At 31.9% G+C, this 22734-nt stretch overlaps 2 protein-coding genes across 2 annotated transcripts; both read right to left on the reverse strand.

Annotated features, from left to right (window-relative positions):
* Positions 1-2636: 2636 nt before the first annotated feature.
* On the reverse strand, positions 2637-7450 carry LOC120353355 (odorant receptor 85a-like). Its single transcript, XM_039436673.1, has 5 exons — positions 6711-7450; positions 5709-5808; positions 4039-4143; positions 3386-3541; positions 2637-2931 (listed from the first exon to the last, which is right to left on the reverse strand). The coding sequence occupies exons 1-5, from the start codon at positions 7448-7450 to the stop codon at positions 2881-2883; spliced, it is 1152 nt and encodes a 383-aa protein (XP_039292607.1). The 3' UTR covers positions 2637-2880.
* Positions 7451-9802: 2352 nt separating this feature from the next.
* Positions 9803-22734, reverse strand: LOC120353429 (odorant receptor 7a-like). The gene is made up of 7 exons (XM_039437138.1): positions 21827-22734; positions 13569-13695; positions 12850-13283; positions 12159-12258; positions 11750-11854; positions 11177-11332; positions 9803-10604 (listed from the first exon to the last, which is right to left on the reverse strand). Exons 1-7 carry the CDS (start codon positions 21904-21906, stop codon positions 10533-10535), a joined length of 1074 nt encoding a protein of 357 aa, XP_039293072.1. The 5' UTR covers positions 21907-22734; the 3' UTR covers positions 9803-10532.

Below are 22734 nucleotides of genomic sequence, written 5' to 3' on the forward strand. Positions count from 1 at the left end.
CCAATAATAATTTAATGTTTCTAGGGAGGATATCGTGCATTTTCTTCAATGCATGCATGGCTGAGAATACCTTTTTACAAGTTTTGTTCACTTGTTCTGACCAGTCAAGAGTATTATTCATAATAATGCCTAAATTTTTAACTGAGCTACAGTAAGGAATGTCATTACCGTCTACACTAATTTTGTGAATCGATTCAAGGTCAATATTGTTTATAAGACGAGAATATCCAATTATAATGGGTTGTGTTTTGATGGGATTAAGCTTGAGGCCATTTTTCTTTGTCCATTCCACTATCGAATTGATATCCTGATTCATTATTCCAACTGTTTCATTAATTTTTGTTATGGGACAGCTTAAATAGATTTGAAGGTCGTCTGCATAAGTATGGAAACTGGAGAATTTGATAATGGAAGAAAGGTCATTAGCATACAAAGTGAAGAGGAGAGGGCCTAAAATTGAACCTTGTGGTACTCCATGCATAACGTTTTTCCAAGTTGATTTTTTGTCACCGACAGATACACATTGTTTCCTACCTAATAGATAGGATTTAAACCAAACTAACGAGTTGTGACTGAAACCAAGAATAGCCAACTTATTCAGAAGGACTGTATGATCAACAGTATCGAATGCTTTAGAAAAATCAAATAGGGTGAGGATGGTGCATTTCCTTTGGTCCATAGCTAACCTTATATCATCAGTGACACGAAGCAGAGCTGTCTCAGTTGAATGGAATTTTCTAAAGCCTGATTGAAAGTTATGAAGCTTACTATTGTTGTCTAGAAATTTTACAACTTGAGCATGAATGAGTCTTTCTAGCACTTTGGACAATGCAGGTAAAATACTGATTGGTCTAAAATCCTCAACTTTATTGGGTGATGGAACTTTATTTAGAGGGCGAACCAGAGCAAACTTCCAGTTTTCAGGGAAAATGCCTTCTTCAAGTGACTTGTTGAAAATGTATGTAATGGTTGGTAAAACAGCAAATAACATCTTCTTGATAATTTAATAGGAATTTTGTCTACACCCGTGGCATTACTATGAATACGTTGAATTGCTCTGAAAGTGTCTTCTTCTGAGATTGGATGGAAATGAAATTGATCAGTGATTGGTAAATCTAAGTTTGTAACCTGCTCTTCAAGATCATTGATGTGATTAGCAATGACAACTTCGTCGCGTTGGTTAGAGTGTGAAACGAAATGGTCATTTATATTGTTCAATGGTAAGTCAATTTGTGGATTCGATTTCTGTTTGCCAAGCCCGAATTCTTTTATTCCCTGCCAAAGTGATTTAGAGTCTTGTCTATTGTTTGTCATAAACGAATTCAAGTACCTAATCTTTGAGTTCCGTAATTCCTGTTTAACCCTATTTCTAAGGCTCCTATACTCTATCAAACTGTCCAAGTCAAATGTCTTTTTAAATTTTCTATGTGCTTTGTCTCTACGTCCCATCATCTTAAGTATGTCTTCAGTCATCCACGGTACTCGTCGTTTTCTATTAATCCTCCTTGTCACATAAGGTGCATGTTTGTCATACAAAGTCAAAGTCCAATTCTCGAAAGTCTTGACCATGTCATCAACTGAGGGTAATGCTTCAATTTGATGCCATGGAGTCTGAGCCACATCAGTCAGGAAGGCGGCTTCATCAAAGTTTTTGAAGTCTCTATAAGTGATAGAGATATAGAGGTAGAGATATAGATAGATGATGTTGAGAGAATAAATTGTGTTAAATAATATTGTTAATATCGTGTGTCACAGCTACGTCTGGTGAGAGTTTTCAGGTCGCACCTGATCAATTTCAGAGCCTCTTACATTACATTACCTAACAACAGGTAATTTTTAGGCAGCCGAGACTAACGGTTTAATGTATTCATCCGATACATGCTTGATAAAACACAACAATACTTTTTCTTATATGGTTTTCCGCTTTTTCTGAGAACACTTGCTGTTTTATCAGACTTTCTATCAATATCAATATAATAACTTTGAAACAATCATTTCTTACAATATATTTTGGGAATTAATAGGCTCTTTCACTTTCTATGCATTAGACTTTCAGGTTTCAGATAGTCAAGTGTTCATATAATTAATAGAGCTATAAGGGCCAAATTTATGTTTGTGTTAATACTTTAAATTGGAAAGTAGACTACTATATATATATGTGTTTACTGTACAATGATAATACAGTAGTTGGTAGTTCCATCACTCTTGTGAGTGTGAATGAAGTAATATTCTAACATAAGTTCCTTCCTGGGTAAAGGTACGTTTTTGTTTATGCGACTGTGGCCAACGACCAAGAAATAATACATCTGTTTCTTTTTTTTTAGCTATCTAAAAATCTATGTAATAAAAATCATCTGTGAAAACTTTCATAAGCCAAACAATTTTATCCTTCACATTTTGATAGACATTCAAAATTGTAATAATAATGGAATTGGTTGGCTGGAAATGGTGTTGATAGAATAAATTCCAAGAATACTGATTGCTTTATTTATTTTAATAATAATGGAATTGGTTGGCTGGAAATGGTGTTGATAGAATAAGTTCCAAGAATACTGACTGCTTTATTCATTTCTAGTACAGTATAGAATCAATAAAATTATATAATATAATGAGTGGATTTTATTATTAAATGTTGTCCCCCTGAGCAGTTGATCGTTATCTATGATGAAATCTCCAAAGAATGTGAAGACTTTAGATAGTCTAAAATGAAACAAAATAGTAGTCAATAAGAATATTTAGAACACATCACAAGAAAGAAGGAACAAAATCTTCTAATTTGATTTTTTCCAAATAATTCATTGCTAATGTTAAATCTTACCTCATGAACGAGTATCGACTTCATAAAAATTACTTTTGAGTAGTTTTATACTGTCTCCTTCACTAATGCATTGATGAGAAAATATTGAATATCGAATAGGTTGTACGTACTATCTGTAACAAAAATGTTTCAAAGAAATTGTCCTGAAAAAAAAACTTGGATGTATTTTATAAAGAAAATGAAAATATGATTAAATTCTAGTCCTTTATAACAAGAATTTGTTAGAATATGAAATCAAGCATCAGTATTTATTGTAATGAACATTATACAATCAAGATGAAATGAAACATACTTATTCAAATGAAATGACTGTTCCAAATCTTGAAGGGACCCATTGATAAACTTCCAATTTTTTTCTAAAATAATATGGTACTCAGCAGGATACTTCTTTTTTTTTCTTGTTTTCACTACAGCACTACCCCATTACTGTGTGGTAGGAAGGTTTTCCATCACTAGCCAACGACTTCATAATAAAATATCACCAGTTTATCAAATTTTATGTGCCCATTCCATGATAATAAGGTGAATATCATTCACATCAATAAATACCAACACAGATTTACGTACCTGTACGAATAATTTCAAATTAATTTCAAAGAGTCCACTTCCTTTCAACTTTTCGCTACGTTTTACTCTATTTTGAAATATTAGCAATGTTTTTCTCTGACTAGTTGGCAAGTTAATCCATGAAGTATTGTAGATAGCGTTTGGAATTTTATCACTCTATAAAAATTAATAATGAATTAATTCTCTCACTATAAGAAACCCAATATAATTATAATTAACTTAATATTGGAGGATTGGGATATAATAGTATGGAGAAATTAAGTAGGCTACAGTGGAAATGCAATAAGATATAAATTCCATTGTTACATCAAGCTACATAATCAGTCTCTGATTGTAGCCCACAAATTTTCCAAATTTTATTCATCAACTTTGTTGATTTAACACTTCAGTAACTCTTTTTAATCATCCAAAAGTATTCTCAACTATCAGACATTCTTTTAAAAAACCAGAAAGACATTTAAATGGATATTCATAAAAATTGAATTTCTATGTACAATTTTATTTCACATATTTTATTTACGGTTACAGTTAATTTATATATAAGTTATATTTTGTGTTTTTCCATTGTCTGAATGAAAAGCTCGTTGTAATTTGCCACTTCACAGTTATATTGATTTGTAGCAAATATGACTATATTGATTCAATATACTTACTGCCTCAGTAATGTACGATCCCAAAAAGCAATAGCCAAACACTATGACGAGCTCCACAATAAAGAAAAATGCAAATTTCACCGTTTCGAATGAGAAAAGTTTCGTCTGAAAAATGTTTATTCATGTGATTCAGCATTATTGAATTCAGAATATTGTTGAGAAACTATTTCCGTGCGCATGATAATAAATCTATAACAATTTAATGCAAGTAAAAAATAATCTCTATAAGTATGACAGTATTGGACACTCATATAACACTAGAAATCGATCAGATCTTGCTATTCCTCAAATTAGATTATCAAAAACTCACAAGAGTCATCTTTATCAGAGACGACTGATGTTCAATAAACTTCCTCTATGGGTGCGGAATCTGCCGGAAAAATCTTTTAAACATGTTTTAAAAAGATGGTTAAAGAACCACCCTTTTTATAATATAAATGAATACCTAGTATCTGACACAAATACAATTCAAAAATAATAATCTCTAAAGAATTAGACTGTATTTCATTATAGGTATTATTATAGTAGTATTATATTATTTATTGTATTATTAAGAATATTTAATTATATGTATACATAGTATTTTTAAAAAACTGACTGTATTTTTGACGTAGCCTATTGCAATTAAGTTTGTTTAACGGCAATAAAAATATTCTTATTCTTATTCTTATTCTTAGATAAAACGTGGTTTTATCACGTTTCATGAAGGCAATATCATGATTTTAACTCCATGCTATACAAACTAGAGTGAGTTGGATTTTTGGTCTGCAAGTCAAGGTCTGGGTTAGATAACATAAATTAATAGTTTTTGGTGGTTTTTTACACTTACATATTTCTCTCTCCTAACCATTACACTATTCGATAAACTATTAAAATAATAATTCATGATAATTAAATTCAACTTTCAATGACATACTTTATTTTAGTATAACCATAATTATTAATCGTCGTCGCCAATAATAGTGTAGGTGTAGGTACTTCTGTAGAATATTCAATATCTAGTAGTAGTAGTAGTACTATAGTCGTTTTATAGTATAAATTATTCAATGCTACATCGAATATAGCTATTAATTATTGCAAAAGTAACTTATTTGGTCCCTCAATTAGAATATTATTATAAAAACTCTGCTTTTAAATCAATTTATAGTTCACATTGTTTGTTACAGAGCAGTTCGTTACGATTATGCAAACCATGATTAAAAATTGCGGCTTTCTCAAGTAATTAAATTTGACAAAATTAATTACGACTTGCAACATGTTATATTAGTTGTTATCAGTTGCATATATTGCCAATTACCAGGATTAGTACAATGAACATGACAAAAATAATATAATTGAACAATAATATTATTATTATTTAATTAAAGTTGTCCTGCTTTCTCAGTAGGATAAAACTTTGATAGGATTATTAATAATATATTTGTACTACCATCTTTTCTATTTGAAACCAATGTTTATATTTTAGGTTCCCTAACAGTATGCATAAGTGTACCTTATTATCATTTCTTAATTTCTTTCATTTTTTTCTGTATATCATACACGGTGTTGTTGATTGTTTTGGTTTAGCAAATATTCATTTATTCACATGAATAATTATACATAGCAAAAATCAAATTTATACATGATATTAACAAATGCATACTATATTTTCACAGAATAATGATCCTTACCTTGATTAGCACAACGGACAAAGATGCAAGAATTATTAAGCTCAATCCAATCAAAACACCATAAATACTTGAAGTAAATGATTTATATAGATTAAAATACCTGGGAAAATTATAAAATGCATGGTATTTAATAAATTAATAAACGAACTGCAAAGAGCTATTGTAAATCAGTAGCACTCAGCCTATTCTTCTTATTATTAATATAACCATACTAGTTCTATTGTGAATCTGAATTCATATTTTCAAAGTAGCTCGCCATATAGGCTATCACCAGTCATTTTTTCATTTTTGTTTCTTTTTTCAGAGATATTCAGCCGCTTTTCATTTTTGTTTCTTTTTCCAGAGATATTCAGCCGTTTTTCATTTTTGTTTCCTTTTCCAGAGATATTCAGCCGCTTTTCATTTTTGTTTCTTTTTCCAGAGATATTCAGCCACTTTTCATTTTTGTTTCTTTTTCCAGAGATATTCAGCCGCTTTTCATTTTTGTTTCTTTTTCCAGAGATATTCAGCCACTTTTCATTTTTGTTTCTTTTTCCAGAGATATTCAGCCGCTTTTCATTTTTGTTCCTTTTTCCAGAGATATTCAGCCGCTATCTCAAGTTCCAACAGCTGTAACAACTCTTACAACTGTATTCAGGAGCTGTCAGCTTACAATGAGTAGTAGCTTACAATGAATCTCACTAAAACCAAGGTAATATGTACTTTCGATAAGTGACTATATTTATGATCGTTATAGATAGCTCTTGATAGTTTCAATGTTTCTTGTCATAAAATCAGAACAATATGTATTTTATCTATTGAATATAAATGGAAATAATTGTGCTATTACAATAGTACGGCTTGCATTCCACTATTAATATTACAAATCACACACCAATATAATAGAATAACTTATCAGATTTCAATGGAGCTGGATTTCTAAACTGCTCGCTGAATGATTAGAATCCCTTATATCAGAAGTATTTAATAAATAAATAATTAAAAACATTAAACTATTCTTACCTGACAATTGTAATATGGTGAAGGATGTTCTCTTTCAAACATTCACGAACACATCTTTCATACAAGAAATCGCCGTGAATCATCTCAGGCTTCAGATTACCATTTAAACCTCTCACCAAGCCATATCTTTCAAAAGCTCTAGATTCCACGTTTATAATTGAATTTTGCAAAATATCGTACTGCAAGCGCAAGGCAAGAACATTGTATACCAGAAACGGAATCGCTGCTAGAAGATAGACAGCTACTTGTAAGATGAGGGTGCAAACCAAAATATAAGCAATTAAGAATCCATGTTTGGTGTCTGTGTTGAAAGGGATCCAAAACGGCACAGGAAGATCGTAGTTAAGTTGTTTGATCTTCTTTCTATCCTCAGAAGCGTACATTCTTATTATTACGGGGGCCACACACAGTAGGACGGTACCGATTGAGATGATGTATTGGAAACCTCGCTGGAAAACATCCTCGAATAATGTTTTCACAGATTGTCTAGCCTTGTCGTCTTCATCTATTCCGGAAACAGTGCTGTACTGAAATACGTCAGCGTCAATCACTTTGAACATGTCGTGTAGAATGGACATTTTGCACATGTAGTGCTGTGTAATTAGCAACCAGAGAGCCACAACAATACTGTAGCCGTGAGCTATCTCTACAAACGCTAAAGGATCGTGGCGAGCGTAGAACAGACTCACTGCTCCCACCACAACGAAAAAGGATAGTAAGCTCAGACCAAGTAGACCCATTGTTAAATTAAAGGCCAGCCACGGTTGTTCTGGGTAGATTAGTAGACTTGAGCCAACTATGAACTTCATGTGCGTTTTTCTGAGACCTGACTTCACTCTCTTCCAATTCTCTTCTGTGTTATTCCACAACCTAGAAATGCATTCAGTTATTTAGCTAATATTCCTTCAAAATATTTGATCATTGCTTTTTCATTCATTTATATAATATTGATACGCAGTTGAAATTGACTCACCTATCGAGAAGTATTTTGTAATTAACTACTTGTGACGTTGTGACCTGTATCATTAATAAACATTCTTAATAAGCATGATGAGAAGTAGATGTCTTGATGTCATACATGACGAGGGAACTGACACTATGGCTTTACAGAGGTAGTGACTGAGGCCGTCCACTGATCAAAAATAAGGCCTAAGCAATATTGACATTGCCCAGCCTATCCAGCAACAAGTGGTCAACGGCAACGTAGCGGTAATAATAAGCAGGGTAATAAGATGTTGTCAATAGGTTTTAGTGACTTGGTGACTCAGGCTTTCAAATTATCGACTCAAAATCTTCATTTTCAAGTAATTAATTTGTAAAATTCCTCAAAGTTATCTGCTTTTATCGAGTTTCATGGATTTTATCTGATCTCTTAATTGAGAAAAAAGAAAAAAACTAACTCAATAGAATTTCAATGTGCATAGTTGACAGGAATGTATATGAATCATTATGATAAATAAATATTTATTGGATAAATGAATGTATAAATGAATTATATTTATCCATTTTAAGCTTATTTTTAACACAAATTCTAATGTAATCGATTACAATAATACTCCTAAAAAAGAATGTAGGTATTTTTGATATCCGATATAAAGAGTCAATCTTTCAAGTCCAGTTGTATATGGTACAGTGGTGATGACAATTTATATCGTTTCAAACAGGCGTTTTTTTCTGTCTAATTACTGCATTTGGCGGAAATGGCTGAAAACTGGAAAATGAACAGAAAGTACTTGATTTTTAGGATAAGCTACCTGTATCTAATACAAAAGAATTTAAAAAAAATGATCCTGAAATTCTTTAATGTATACAAACAATTTATCAAAAAATCAGAACTACAATATAAATCGCAATTGAACCCCTTTTTTCATGTCTATGTTGACTGGACTATTTGTCTTTGCATTCATTTGTCAATTTATAGTTTATATATATCACTCGAGTGTAACATATAGAATAGATATAATAGTATATAATTTGATATAGTATGATAATTTCTATTGTGTTTCAATATGGAATAGAATATAATATTCCACTAGCTTATAATATAATTATCTCTCACTAATATATAGGTTACGTATTACAGTTTGTACGGTACATACTGAAGGCTCATCAACACTATAATTTATTTCAAAATAGAAAAGCATGACATTATTTTAGTAAATAAATCAGGAAAAGGCACTGATAATTACATTTTTCCTGTTCAGATTCAATTATTTGAATGAGTGAATTCACGATTCAGATTTTAATCATTTAATTCAGCCTTTTTCAGGTTTTCACGAATCACTAATCAACTTTTATAACATTTGATAGAACAGAATCTTCATGATCATTTCACCTCCAAAACATTTGTATTAATGTCATCAATTCAAATGTGATTTATTGAGCATGAAATTATCATGAAATAAACATTAATAAACTAGACCTACTTACATTTTTGACACTTTAATATCCAGTAAGAAGTTTCAATTTTCACGATAAAAAATTTTATTTTTGTCTGGAAACTCAGTTGAAACTCATCAAATACTCAGTAAAGATTAAAGAAATTCTTGAAAAGACTGTAGTCATATGAATAAAATGGTTAAACTCATAATCTAGTTCAACTTTTCCAGGCTTATTTTTTTCCAACACCTTCTACAATGGCTGCCAGCAATAATAGGGTGAATAGGAACTTATTCTATGGAAACTAGGAATTCAAAAAGGTGCTATAATATTCTGACATGAAACATCAGAAACCTTTAACGTCTTATAAAATTTTAAAATGAACCCGGAAGGTCGTTTGATAAACACAGGAGACCCTATATTATACTATTATTTACCTCCTCAAGCAGATTACTCATGGATAATTCTCATACCTGCTTTTGCACCTGGATATTTTCTCGATAAATATCTATTAATTTTCAATTCTTGATAATGTATAATACTGAAATATAAAGCCTTAGAGATTGATGTCAATATATTTCATTATTTATATAATTATATAAAAGCGAAATGGCACTGATTCATTCACTCACTCACACACTCACTTACTGATACACAATCAACAAAACTAAAAATCTACTGGAGCAAAAATGCGTTCAAATTTGACGGGTTTGTTCAGTTGGCCTTCTAGAGACGCACTATATAAGCAAGGATTTGAACAAGTTTTCAAAGATACACCCAAAATCTGCGTTTTACCAACGTTTTCGTGCGTTTCTCTCAGCTTTTTCAAAAACTGATTGACAGAAAATGTTCGAATTTATTAGGCGTATAAGTACTGAACTGGGGTGCAAAAATGTTGTAGTGAGAGGGGAACTTGGATGCGTAAATTTTGGAACATGGAAGAACGAATATTAATGTTCTGTAAGTTCTGTAAATTATTTGTTTCAAAGTACCAATACAATAACTTTTAGATTTCAACTTCCCTACTTGGGAAATTATATATTCAAAATAAACAGACTATTTTAACCCTTATCTACTTGGTTGATAACAATATTTTCTTCAAGGACTAATGGATAGGAAACGTTCATATTCGTACAGAAACGTACAAAGATTCTACAAAAACGATTCTACATTAGAGCTGGGATCTAATTTTTTTGTAGATAGAGCTTTCGGCGTTTTCCGGCATTATACTGCGTTGTCTTAGTCAACTGGTGATTGAATCGAGTCTGAAAGTCTGTATTTGAATGATATTGAGGGAGGAAGAATGCAGGCGTGCGAAGCGAGTCTTCTATTCTTCATTCCAGAAGATTCAGCAGGGGGTTCTGGGTAGACAAATAAGGCGAACGAAGTGAGCCTGCCAGCTAGTTATATTTCATGCTCTTCAGAATTGTTATTCAACAATTATTATGTTCCATCTGTAGCAATAAGATCTGTTGTTGCAAATATATTGAATATTGAATAGGTGGTTTGCATGATCTGCAACAACAAAAATATTGATTATTTTTATTTGATTACACATTGCTCGCTATTTATATATTTCCATTAAATACTGTAGCAGAACGCCTCATCCAACTTTAGTCACGACGTGACATGACATGATGTGAGTCTGCTAGATGAATTAATAGCTTATGATCATAATTATTATAATGTTCAAACGTACTACATTTGTCTAAATGTGAACATTATAATATGATCATATGCTATTAAATTATCTAACAGACTCAAAGTCACGTCGTGTCACGACTCAATGACAGCACAACAGTTCTGTCATTTAGGAGGAAAAATCCCTCCTAGGTTATGGGATGAAACGCACAAAGTCGTCTGTTGGTATGCTTATCTAGACGTTTCTGTGGGTGCTGGTTCCACTGTAACGCAGGCTTAACTCCTCTGTAATATTTGCTTACCGACTTGACAATGCCGTTGGATAGTAGACTGCATGCAGACGTGACTTTTTCTCCGTCTGTCTGCATACGTATGTCTATTAGTGTTACGTTGGCCTTGATATTTACTATGTTTACCTTTCATAGGAAACTTCCTATTTCACGCACCTGCACAAACAACTGTAAATTGATCTGAAAAAGCCAACTCCCTTTCAGCACTATTTCATTTTTAGAGCAAAGTTGAAATATTATCAACGTTTTCTTCTGTTTCTCAGACAATTTGTACCATGTGCAATTGTAGAGAGCGTTTGAAATCCTGCTGCTCTGAAATTATAAAAAAATATATAGCTGTTATTTTAATCCTCCAAAAAGCCTACGTTTCATTTATGATGAATGAAAAAAAATGGCTGTTATCATTCTCCATGTACATTTCATTTATGATGGATGAGCTCACTCGTTTTTCAGGAGATAGCTTTTAATTATTATTAAATGAAAATCCAAACTTGAAGATAACTTATACCGAGTTCAGCAAATAAGATCTAGATATAGAAGTGACTTCAATTTTGTCATACGGTATTTAAGATGTATAATGAATTATACTTCTGCTGCATACATAATGTAGGTACCTATTTTAAAGTATCCACCACTTATCTTGATATCATTGTTTATTTAAATAATGATTGTATCTGGTGTTTCCATCTATTTTTTTCAATTGAAAATCTCAGAATACAATATACTTACGGCGTCAGAAAGAGAGGTACCCATAAAACAGTAGCCAAATACTATTGTAAGTTCCAACATGAAAAGAAATATGAATTTCAGCATTTCGAAAGATAATACTTTTGTCTGAAATCAAAAAATTATTGTTTGATATTTAGTCATGTAACTCTTCAATAACTGATTATTTATGTATATTTTCAATATTGTTGTTCGTGCAGTAGGCTAGTGATTCGATAAGTAATTCAATATTAATAATTGTAAAATATCAATAACTCAAAGATCAATCATGATGTTATTTAATAGTTATATACTACTGAAATTTAATATCATATCTACAGACAGTACAATAGTGAAGTGCCATACTCAAAATAACTTAAGCCGAATTCAAATTTCTCGATAACTCTCAGTTCATTGAATAATGAAAACTTACCCTAGTAAGTACAAGTGATATAGTTGCCAGAACAATCATGCTCAATCCGATAAGGATACCATAAATTGTTGATGTTATATCCTCATGAAGGCTGAAAAATCTGTAAAATGTAATATACTATTCATGAATTTGGACACAGAAATAGTCCAACTCTTTAATGAAAATCTATATACATCTTTAATAAAATCTAATACATCTCTTTAATAAAATCTATTTTTCGCTATTGGTTGGTTATAATAGGCATACAGTGATTGTATAATAATTTTGCAGAATGAATGATTGAAGTTGATATATTTTTAAATTGAATAAAATTAACAAGATGTTAATATGTTAATTTAATAGATAGAAACTGATAAATTCAATGAAGCATAATAGTGTAATGTTATTAATGTGATCAAAGCTCTATTCATCTTGAATCCAAAAATTAAGATCACATCAATATCATTATAGGCTTTTTTCAAGTTTTTTATTTTCATTGTTTTGGACCAACTTTTTTCAAAGTATTGAATCCTTATAAGACTCATGCAACCATCCAGATTGACAAAAATATGGACTATCACCTCTTCAAAGATGTTTAATAACAATTAGAAATGATAACTGTGATTGTTTTCAATTACAGTTAGGTTGATTCTATTTTTGCATTATGTGCCTATATGTACAAATTCAATGTCGACAGCAATGACTTGAATACCTTGATATAGCGATATGATGGAGTAGGTTCTCTCTCAAGCATTCTTTGACGCACCTCTCATACAATAATGGATTATTTTCCGATTGATGTTCAATTCTTCCCTTATAAATTTCATTCGCCCTCGATTCCAAGTTCAAAATTGATTTCTCCAAAAGCATGAACTGTAAGTTCACTTCAAAAACCAAATAAACCAAAGATGGAACTGCGGCCCCAACGTACATTACTATTACGCAAATTTCGCAAAGTATTAATGTATAGGCAACAGTGAAACCTAATATGCTTTCTGTGTTGAAAGGAAACCATGATGGCACTGGTAGATCGTAGTTGATTTCTTTGATCCTATTTTTCTCTTCTGAGCCGAACATTTTGATCAGTAAAGGAGCTGCAATTGCCAGAATCATACATGCACCCAGTAAGGCCAGGTGGAAAAGTTTCTGAAACATCATTGCATAATATCTCATCTCAGTTCTCAGTTTCTCGTTTTGATGTTCTTCATAAACATTTTTGTACACGAAAACATCCTCATCAATCATCTTTAGTATTCCGTGCAAAGCGGGCATTTTGAATAAGTAATGGTTAGCAATGAGCACCCAGATTGCTAGTAGGATGCTATAAGCGTGAGCTATTTCAACAAACGCCAACAAATCATTTCGTGCATAATACAAACTCATAGTTCCTGTTAGAAGGAAGAATGTCGCAATTATAAAGCAGAAAGTCACCATAATTATATTATAAGTCAGCCAAGGATTTTTGGGATAGATGAGAAGGCTTGAAGCCATCACATATTTCAATTTAGTCTTTTCCAGGCCTCGCATTATGCTCTCCCAGTCTTCGTCTTGCCAAAACCTAAAATTATAAAAAACCTGTTAAAACTTTCTGTTGAATCTCCATAACCTATTTCAAGTTTTAGAAAATAAATAACACTTACATTGTTTGCAAAATGCAATACTTCTGTTCTCAGAACTTTACATTCTCAGACAGGTTTCCTGAATCAAATATGTTGTCAGAGAAATTAAATTAAATATTATAGAAATTAAATTTCCTGGTGGAAACGTTTCCCTCCGGATAGAATTTATTTTGGGGAATGCAATTCCACCGTCATTCCCTATTCTCCTTAGATCAAGTTCTATTGCATTTTCATTGAAGCTTCCTTAATGGTTTAACCATTTGTTCAACCTGCACATTATTCTGTAGACGAACATGAGTACACAATTATTATACTTCATTTGAAAATTTGAACACTCGTACATGATTCAATATCTTCTCCATGTCTAATCAATGCATGGTCTATCATGAGCTTCTTATCATGGCATATGCTATAAGGTCAAGTTGCAAGCATAATGAGGATTGTGATGTCGGAATTTTTTCGCTTTCACTCTTCTTCATGTAGAAATTCTCCCAGATTCCAAGGCCACTAGAATATTAATTATTCCCCTCATATTATTTTTATGTAAGTTTGCAGTAAACCGTATTCCTTGTTGGAATATTTTCAACAGAGGAGCTTATAAGAGAAATGTAGGCCAACTCTAAATGGAATATTCTTCTGTATGGATAAAACTCAAATATCTTTTTCAACAATTTTCCTACAATAATTGTTAATTTTCCTTTTACAATAACCATTCTTCATCGTTGAAGTAGGCTACATGGGAAAATGCCAAAGAACAAAAATTAACATTGTGAATGCTAATCATAATTTACCGAGGGAAAGGTTTAATTTCTTTATCAATCTATAATATTTTCTCTCCCTTGACAATGATAATATAAAACATTGGCTCTAGCTGATCGAATTATATGTTTTATTTTGGAAAAAACTGCTCAATTAGAAACAAATGCTGCCTGAAATCTGTCAGGAAACATGAAAAATCTGTGATTTTTATGGATTTTACCCAGCTAGCACACAGAATCCCTTGGATATCCATACAATATCCAGAAATAGATTTGTGGATATCGAAGAAAGTTCACAAGACATCTCTAGATATTTTATTAGGGATGGGTATCGAAAGACAAAACATCAATTTTTTGAACATCGATGTTTTTAAACATCGGTGTATCACCCTAAGTTTTCACGGATGATACTATGAAGACCATTAGACTATTTTTATTTTTCACCTTAGAGTGACTCAGATAGTGAAAATCAATTTCCTTTTTTATGTATATGTAAAAGAAATGGACAGAGCTTTTGAAAAGTAGATAACAATAAAGAAATATTATTGATTGGAAGCAGCCAAACTGAAAGTTTATAAATTGTTTGTCAAATTTATCAAATCAAATCAAATTTTTTGCCCAATTCATATAAATAATTCACAAAACATGTAAAACAAAATTCAGTTTCATACATTAGCAATTTACTAACAAAAATACAAAAACTTTTATTATAGGTAATCAGACTTGACGTTTAGCAACGGAGATTTAATCGAATTTAAAAAAGAAAATCTGATATTCTAAAATATTGTTTTAAGGGTTTGAATATTTATTTAATATAAAACAAATTAAGATGGTATTTTTTGTCCAAATTTTTTAAAGAGAATAAATTTGAAATAATAATATTACTTTTTTTAATAAATGGATTATAAGAAGTATCAAATAATTTTTAATGAATAAATACTCAAAAAACATGTCGAAAACGATGGATTAATAGTAGATTTTTATTAGTATTAATATTGATACAGTGAAAATGATATAATGTACATTATATGATACTTTACACTTATTCTTTTAAAAATGATAAAACAGGGTGAAATCAATTTCATTGAAGCTACATCACTTCTGTTGATAAGCTTATAGAGTAGGAAAAAGTTATTATTTTGGTATAGATTGAAACTCATTTCGGAAGTTGATTGAGTTATTGGTATATATTTTTCATAAATTTCGAAATACTTGAAAGTACAAAAAGAACTTCTAAAGTGACTACAATTTTATCTGGAGCTATTGTTCCAATATTTTAACAGTTACTAACTGGAATTTTGGACTTGTGGTATTCAAGTAACAGTCTTTTAAATAATTGAAGTAAGGTTGTGACTAGAAAGATACATCAACTCCAGTTGACAAGATTTGTCATAGTTTAGTCAGAAACCTCTCGGGATATCCTCGAAGATTCGGTCTTGAAATTTTACCCTGAGATAATATTAGCAATCATTGATACTCATATCGTATTCATTCAATACCTGATAGATTTTTTTTAGGAAATGAAAATGGATTAAGTTTTCTTATATGGATATCTGCACTCCTTACAAATACGAGGACCTCTTTCCCAGAGCTAGATTAATTAGTTTTAAACGCATGTTGAGGAAATAATTGTAATAAGATAAAACTATTTCTTCCTAAGAAACGAAGAATCCGACCTCCTATTCAATTCTAAATAAGTATCTAACCTTGACACGGGCTACAGAAGTAATGTAAATCTTCAAGAGTATCCAACAGTCTCACATAAAAATACAGAGAGCCTGATTGAAAAATAAAAATAACAATCTCCAGAAAGTCAAAACTTATGCGAGATCTTTCACAAGAGTGATCTATATTCACGAGAAATTGATCAAAATTTCAACACTAAACAGAATACTACACTATATAAGACAAAGATAATGATTATATTCTGTTACTATTGCTTATTGCTCTCAAGATAATCCTCTTCAAACAGAAAAATAAAACTTCTGAGATTTGCACCATGCCGATACAGAGAAAGCTGCAATGGAAGCCAAGAGATAGGTTGAAGTATCAGCAAGAACTTTTGAGAATAAGAGCACTGGCACAACTCTGAGGATAAAATGAAATATTTGATATCATTAATTCATGATTTTGCTCCTGTCAGTCAATTGGATAGCCACTCAAAGTGCAAGGGAAAACAGATATGTTATGACATTGATTGTGATAGAAAAAGGAAAGAATCATTTCGTATCTTGAAACTATTCAGGAGAACAAATTCATAATCAGTCCGAGAAATGTACATGGAGAGGAATAAGGAATACAAGCAATTATGTGTGGAAAAAAGAAAAAAGTATTGGTGCCAATTGACAGGAAGATTATTCAAGGAGGTGAAGGATTCTAGTCAGTTCTGGAAGCTTGTGCGGTACTTCAGAAGGAAGAAATTCAGCACAGGCACAAGTATAACATTGAGAGACTGGGTATTACACCTCAACCAGCTACTGAATCCATGCATCCTAGCAGATAAAATATTGTACGCTGCTCCTTTCATCGTGAATGATATTCTGGATGCGCCGATTTCCCTGCAAGACCTCAACAGTGTTCTCAAAAGAGCCAAGGAGAATAAAGCACCAGGGGAGGATCGAATTACATATGAGTTCTTCAAGTATGCATCACCTGCTTCTTTGGAAAAATTGTTGGATGTGTTCAATGGTCTATTTGAGTCTCCAGTCATGCCAGAGAGCTTTAGGTAGTCAATCATATACCCTATCTTAAAAGGGAATAGCAATGAGGCACAGAACTACAGAGGCATCTCTTTCTGCAACACAGTGGGCAAAGTCTTCGCTGGGATACTGCTGGTATAAAATGGAGATATGGATTAATTGCCACAACATATTGCGGGAGTTTCAGGCTGGCTTCAGAAAACATTATTCAACGGTTGACAACATATTCAATCTGATGAGTATTGTGAATATCAAGCTCAGTGAGAAAGGAAAGAAAGTATATGCCTTTTTTGTTGATTTCTCTGTGGCATTCGATCGGATAGGCATGCACTGTTCTATAAACTTGCGGAGATTGGTGTGTCGCGGAAGATGGTGAATGCATTGAGGCATTTGTATGATGGGTCAACATCGAGAGTGTGGGTCCAGGAGGGCTTGTCCGAAAAGTTTGAGACTGGCACAGGTGTTAAGCAAGGCTGTTGTTGAGTCCCCTATTGTTCTCAATCTTTTTGAACGACTTAGAGGATTTCTTGGAGGGTGGAGTCAGTGTTGAAGAAATTAACCTGATAGAATTTCAATGTGCATAGTTAACAAAAATGTGTTTGAGCTATTATGATAAATAAATATTTATCAGATAAATGAATCAATAAATCAATTATATTTATCCATTTGAAGCTTATTTTTAACACAAATTTCAATGTAATCGATTACAATAATACTCCTGAAAAAGAATGTATTTTCGATTTCCAAAGAAAAAGAGTTAATCTTTGAAGTCCAGTATATTATATTATGGTGATGGCAATTCATATCGTAGTTCTGTTTTTCTAATATATTGTTTGGACACATGAGAGAAGTCCAAGACCAATTTTTCATGCAAAAAATCCTTGTGCTAGGTACAGAGTGGCCTAAAAACCTTGTATTTTCAGTTCATTTTCCAGTTTTCAGTCATTTCCACCAAATCCTGTAATCGGACAGAAAAATTCGCTCATGTATTTTTTTTAGATTATTATTGTAATTGAAAATAATATGAAAATTGAATAAGCCATGATTGAATAGAAAATACTTTTTAATGCTTACACTGTGAATGGTAGATAAAAAATAACTTAATTTGTATAATGAATCAACAACAATATTATGTTGCCAGGTAACCACATCTATAGGGATATCACAGACTCCCCTCCTAATGGGAAACCTTGTTATCCTATTTATTAAGCGAACAATTTCTGTATAATTATGGTTATCTGGATATCTGGTTATTTGGTTATCTGGTACGGATCTCGAAAACGGCTCTAACGATATTCACGAAATTTGGAACATAGTAGCTTCATGATATAAAAATTCAATTGCATTAGTTCCTATCCCTGGGAAAACTCGCTGAAGGACATGAAAAAGATAATAATTATCCATCATTGGAAAAACAGATGATAATTTCGTCCTATGTCGATAACAGAAGATGTGAGTGCCTGTGTGGAAGAGAGACAGAATTATGTTCAGCTGTTCAACTATTCGCAATCAATAAGCTTATTCACGAGAAATATTAATCGATTTGATCAAAATAATCTGATTTCTTGACATGACATGTTATATCATTCTAAATAAGAATATTTAATGATTTTCAAAGTTAATAATTTTTTACAGTTTTAAGTGATTAGCAAGTGTTATTTGTTATTCAATTTGGTTTGTAAACAATCGAAATTAGAACTTTTTTGTTTTTTAATATTTGGACTGAAAATTGGACTTGAATTCAAGTGTATGGAACATAACCTACTTTTTGGAATATTTATAGTGTATAAATCAAAATTCGGAGAAGAAACAGTTTTGGGCTGTGCCTGTTAGTCCTTCCCCAATCATTTTAAAGAATTGTTTTCTGTTTATCAATATATAAATAACAAGCGAAGCTCAGTGCCCCGATATTGAAAGGTTAATAAAGAACATAATTCCTATAGCGTGTAGGAGGGTGACGACTCCTAACTGGTTGTGGTGATCGCTCTACATTGTTTTGAAGTCCTTCTGGTGGTCTCGCTATCACTTGATGTTATCTTGGCACTTTATATGACTGGTGTGGACCAAATTTCACAGATTTCTTGGGTACCGGTATCATAGTACCTTAAAGCTGGTTGATGTGCTTCTGCCAAGCAGTGTCAAGTTTGATAAGGTAATGGCGTGTACCCAGACATTTGGACACCGTACCAATTAACTAGTTAATCAAAATTTGGGAATGGAATAGATTTGGGCCAAGCCTGTTGTTCCTTCCCAATAATATGTATATAATTGGTAATTCTGTCTACGAATAAATAAATAAATTCCGAGATGTACTAAATTATTTTGCACAAAGAGTCTTGCCTATACTCTCTCTCCCTCCTTGAATGAGCGAACACGTATGGGTTGATTGTAGACTTAAGTTGATAAGGGAAAAACAGTTGATTGACTTCCTCTCTGATTCATTTGGACTTGATTGATACCAGAGTAGTAGAAGTATTGATCGATTGATAAGTGATGGCATTCTCTTCATAACCCACTTATTCTTGAACTTACCATTTAAATTGTTCTTAGAACAGTTGAATAACGTTAGAATAGAATAGTTGATCGATTGATTGGTGAGGTCATTCTCATTTTGAAAATGAGTGTGCGTCCTCATTTTAAATTGATTTTGTGTTCCCATTTTGAATTGAGTTTGTCTTCCCATTTTGAATTGAGTTTGTCTTCTCATTTTGAATTGAGTTTGTCTTCTCATTTTGAATTGAGTTGAATACTCATTTTGAATTGAGTTGTATACTCATTTTGAATTGAGTTGTATACTCATTTTGAATTGAGTTGTATACTCATAGGGCTCATTGTCTCAGTGTGCTTTGAATATATATACTTTGACATATGTTACCCGGGCTCATTGTCCCAGTGTGCTTTGTGCTTTGAATACATACTTATATATATTTATTTATATATACATTACCCATTTTACTACATGCATTGCACTTTAAACTCTGTTAGTGCTCGTTCTCAGATTTCATTTTATTATTCTATCATCTCTCATTCATTCATCATCACAAATCATTGCAAATGGAAGCATTTGTGCGGCATTGTCATCCCCTCATTATTATCTGGGCTTAAAATACTCATGAAGAGTTTCCATTGAAAATAAAAATTGATATGTCAGTATTTTGATGTGTGTTTTTGTTTCCCACAACTTTAGAATGAATTATCAATAAATAATTATACAGTTGTGATTTCTCAACGTCAGCTGTTACATTTTTCATGTACAGTAGTTTGAAAATCATTCTAAATAATTTTTGAACTTTCCTTTATCTGGATTGAAGTTTTTGTAAGGGTTGATATTAGATTGAATAGGCCTACTTTCCTGATTTGGTTGCATATTCTGGATGAGCGATGTGAACGTGGTCAAGAATTGGTTGAATTGAGCTGGATCCATGATTTAAATATTTTTGAAGGTCTTGAATTATTCGCTTGAAGTCACTTGAAAAAATATTACCTATATTTTCTTAACTTTTATAATTGAAACTTCTACCATCGTCGCCAAATATTGTAACTGTTGGCATTTCATTTTAATCCTTGTCGCCAAATATTGTAACTGTTGGCATTCCATTTTAATCCTTGTCGCCAACTATTGTAACTGTTGGCATTTCATCCCAACCTCGTCGCCAACTATTGTAATTGAACATAATATGAAAATTGAATAAGCCATGATTGAATAGAAAATACTTTTTAATGCTTACACTGTGAATGGTAGAATATCGGGAACCGAGCTTTGCTCTGGAGTACAAAAGCATAAAAAAATTATTACGAAACAAGAAATTATAATAACATTCATACAGAAATGTTTTATCTAATCACAGTAAATTGAGATTAATTCCCAGAGGAATGCAAAAATTTCCCTCACAAAGGCCTAGTTGCACAAAAGCCGGTTAAATTTTAATCCTGATCAACTGCACGTGAACCAAATAAGAGAAGACCATTTCAAAAAGTTGGATCTACTGGAATTGATCAGGATTGAAAATAACCCGGCTTTTTTGCAACCGGCACTAGTAAGTACCTTATTGAATGATTACAAAAGTTCAACAGCTGAGTCACACACATGAACTCGCTCACTCACTTCCATCACCAGACGACAAAATAATTATTATCAGCTGTTTTTCCAAGGATGAATAATATAATTATGTCCTTAAGCGAGTTTTCACAGGGATGAGACCTAGTGCAATCGAATCTTTATATTATAAACCTACTATGTTCTGAATTTCGTGAGAACCGTAAGAGCCGTTTCGAGATCCGGTGAAATACAAACATATAAACATCTAAACATCCAAACATATAAACAGAAGTTTAATAGTATAGGATAAGAATAACTCAATTTGTATAAATTGAATCAACATCAATATTATCTTGCCAGGTAACCACATCTGTAGGGATATCACAATTATTATGAAATTCTGAATAAAATTAGATCATTTAGAACTCTCTATCTTCAATGAGAACTGAGTTATAATATCAAAAATCAGTAAAATTTTAAGAAAAAAACAATTTTTATGAATTTTAGTTTTTGATTAACAATAGCTTCCGATGGTTACCTTGAAATGTTTAATTCAAAATCCCTCTGGACTTACTTTTGTACTCTACAATCTGAGACCAGGTAGAGCACTCTATCTCTTGAAGATTTCCAGGAACACCTGATAACAATGCTCATGGTATTTTGAAAAACACCTTACCACCATCACCAACTTAACTGTCCGCACATTGAGATTTCACACAATGATATAAGTTCATAAGATCATGTTCTATGAGAATCACTCGTTAGATGCACTTTATTTCGGTATTTCCTAGTAGAGAAGCGCGCATAAGGACACCTCAAGTATAGAAATTTCAAACGCGAATTTTTCTGTCTGGTCACTGTATTTGGCGGAAATGGCTGAAAACTGGAAAATGAACAGAAAGTACAAGATGTTTAGGCTACCTGTATCTAACACAAGAGAATTTTTAAAAAATGATCCTGGAATTCTTTTATGTATCCAAACAATTTATTAAAAAATAGAAACTACTATATATTGCAATTAAACTCATTTTTTAATGTCTATGTTGTTGACTGGACTATTCATCTTCGCTTTGATTTGATAGTATGATAGTTTCTAATGTGTTTCAATATTGCCGTGCTACCAATTTTGTCTAAAAAGGTTTGATAGTTCTCACCTATCACCTAAAGAAAGTTATCGGTTCCATTTACCAATATCTTGAGAAATCATGGATGGATTTAATGCCTATGAATAAGAAGTCCAGTAAAGAGCAAATCAAATTATGATTTTCACTAAGCTTGGGCAATTGAAAATGCATAAACACTCAATAGAACCATTTGATACATAAAACATAATCTTCTTACAAGCTAAATACTTATCTGAATATGTTAATTGTTAAATTCATTTATCTGGCTACAGGCTTTCAATATTGAGCAAAACATTTAACACAAATTGAAAAAAATAATGAAAACATTCAGATATCAATTAAAACATCTTAAACTTCA

The sequence above is a fragment of the Nilaparvata lugens genome, chromosome 10 (genome assembly GCF_014356525.2).
Source record: "Nilaparvata lugens isolate BPH chromosome 10, ASM1435652v1, whole genome shotgun sequence".
NCBI lineage: Eukaryota > Metazoa > Arthropoda > Insecta > Hemiptera > Delphacidae > Nilaparvata > Nilaparvata lugens.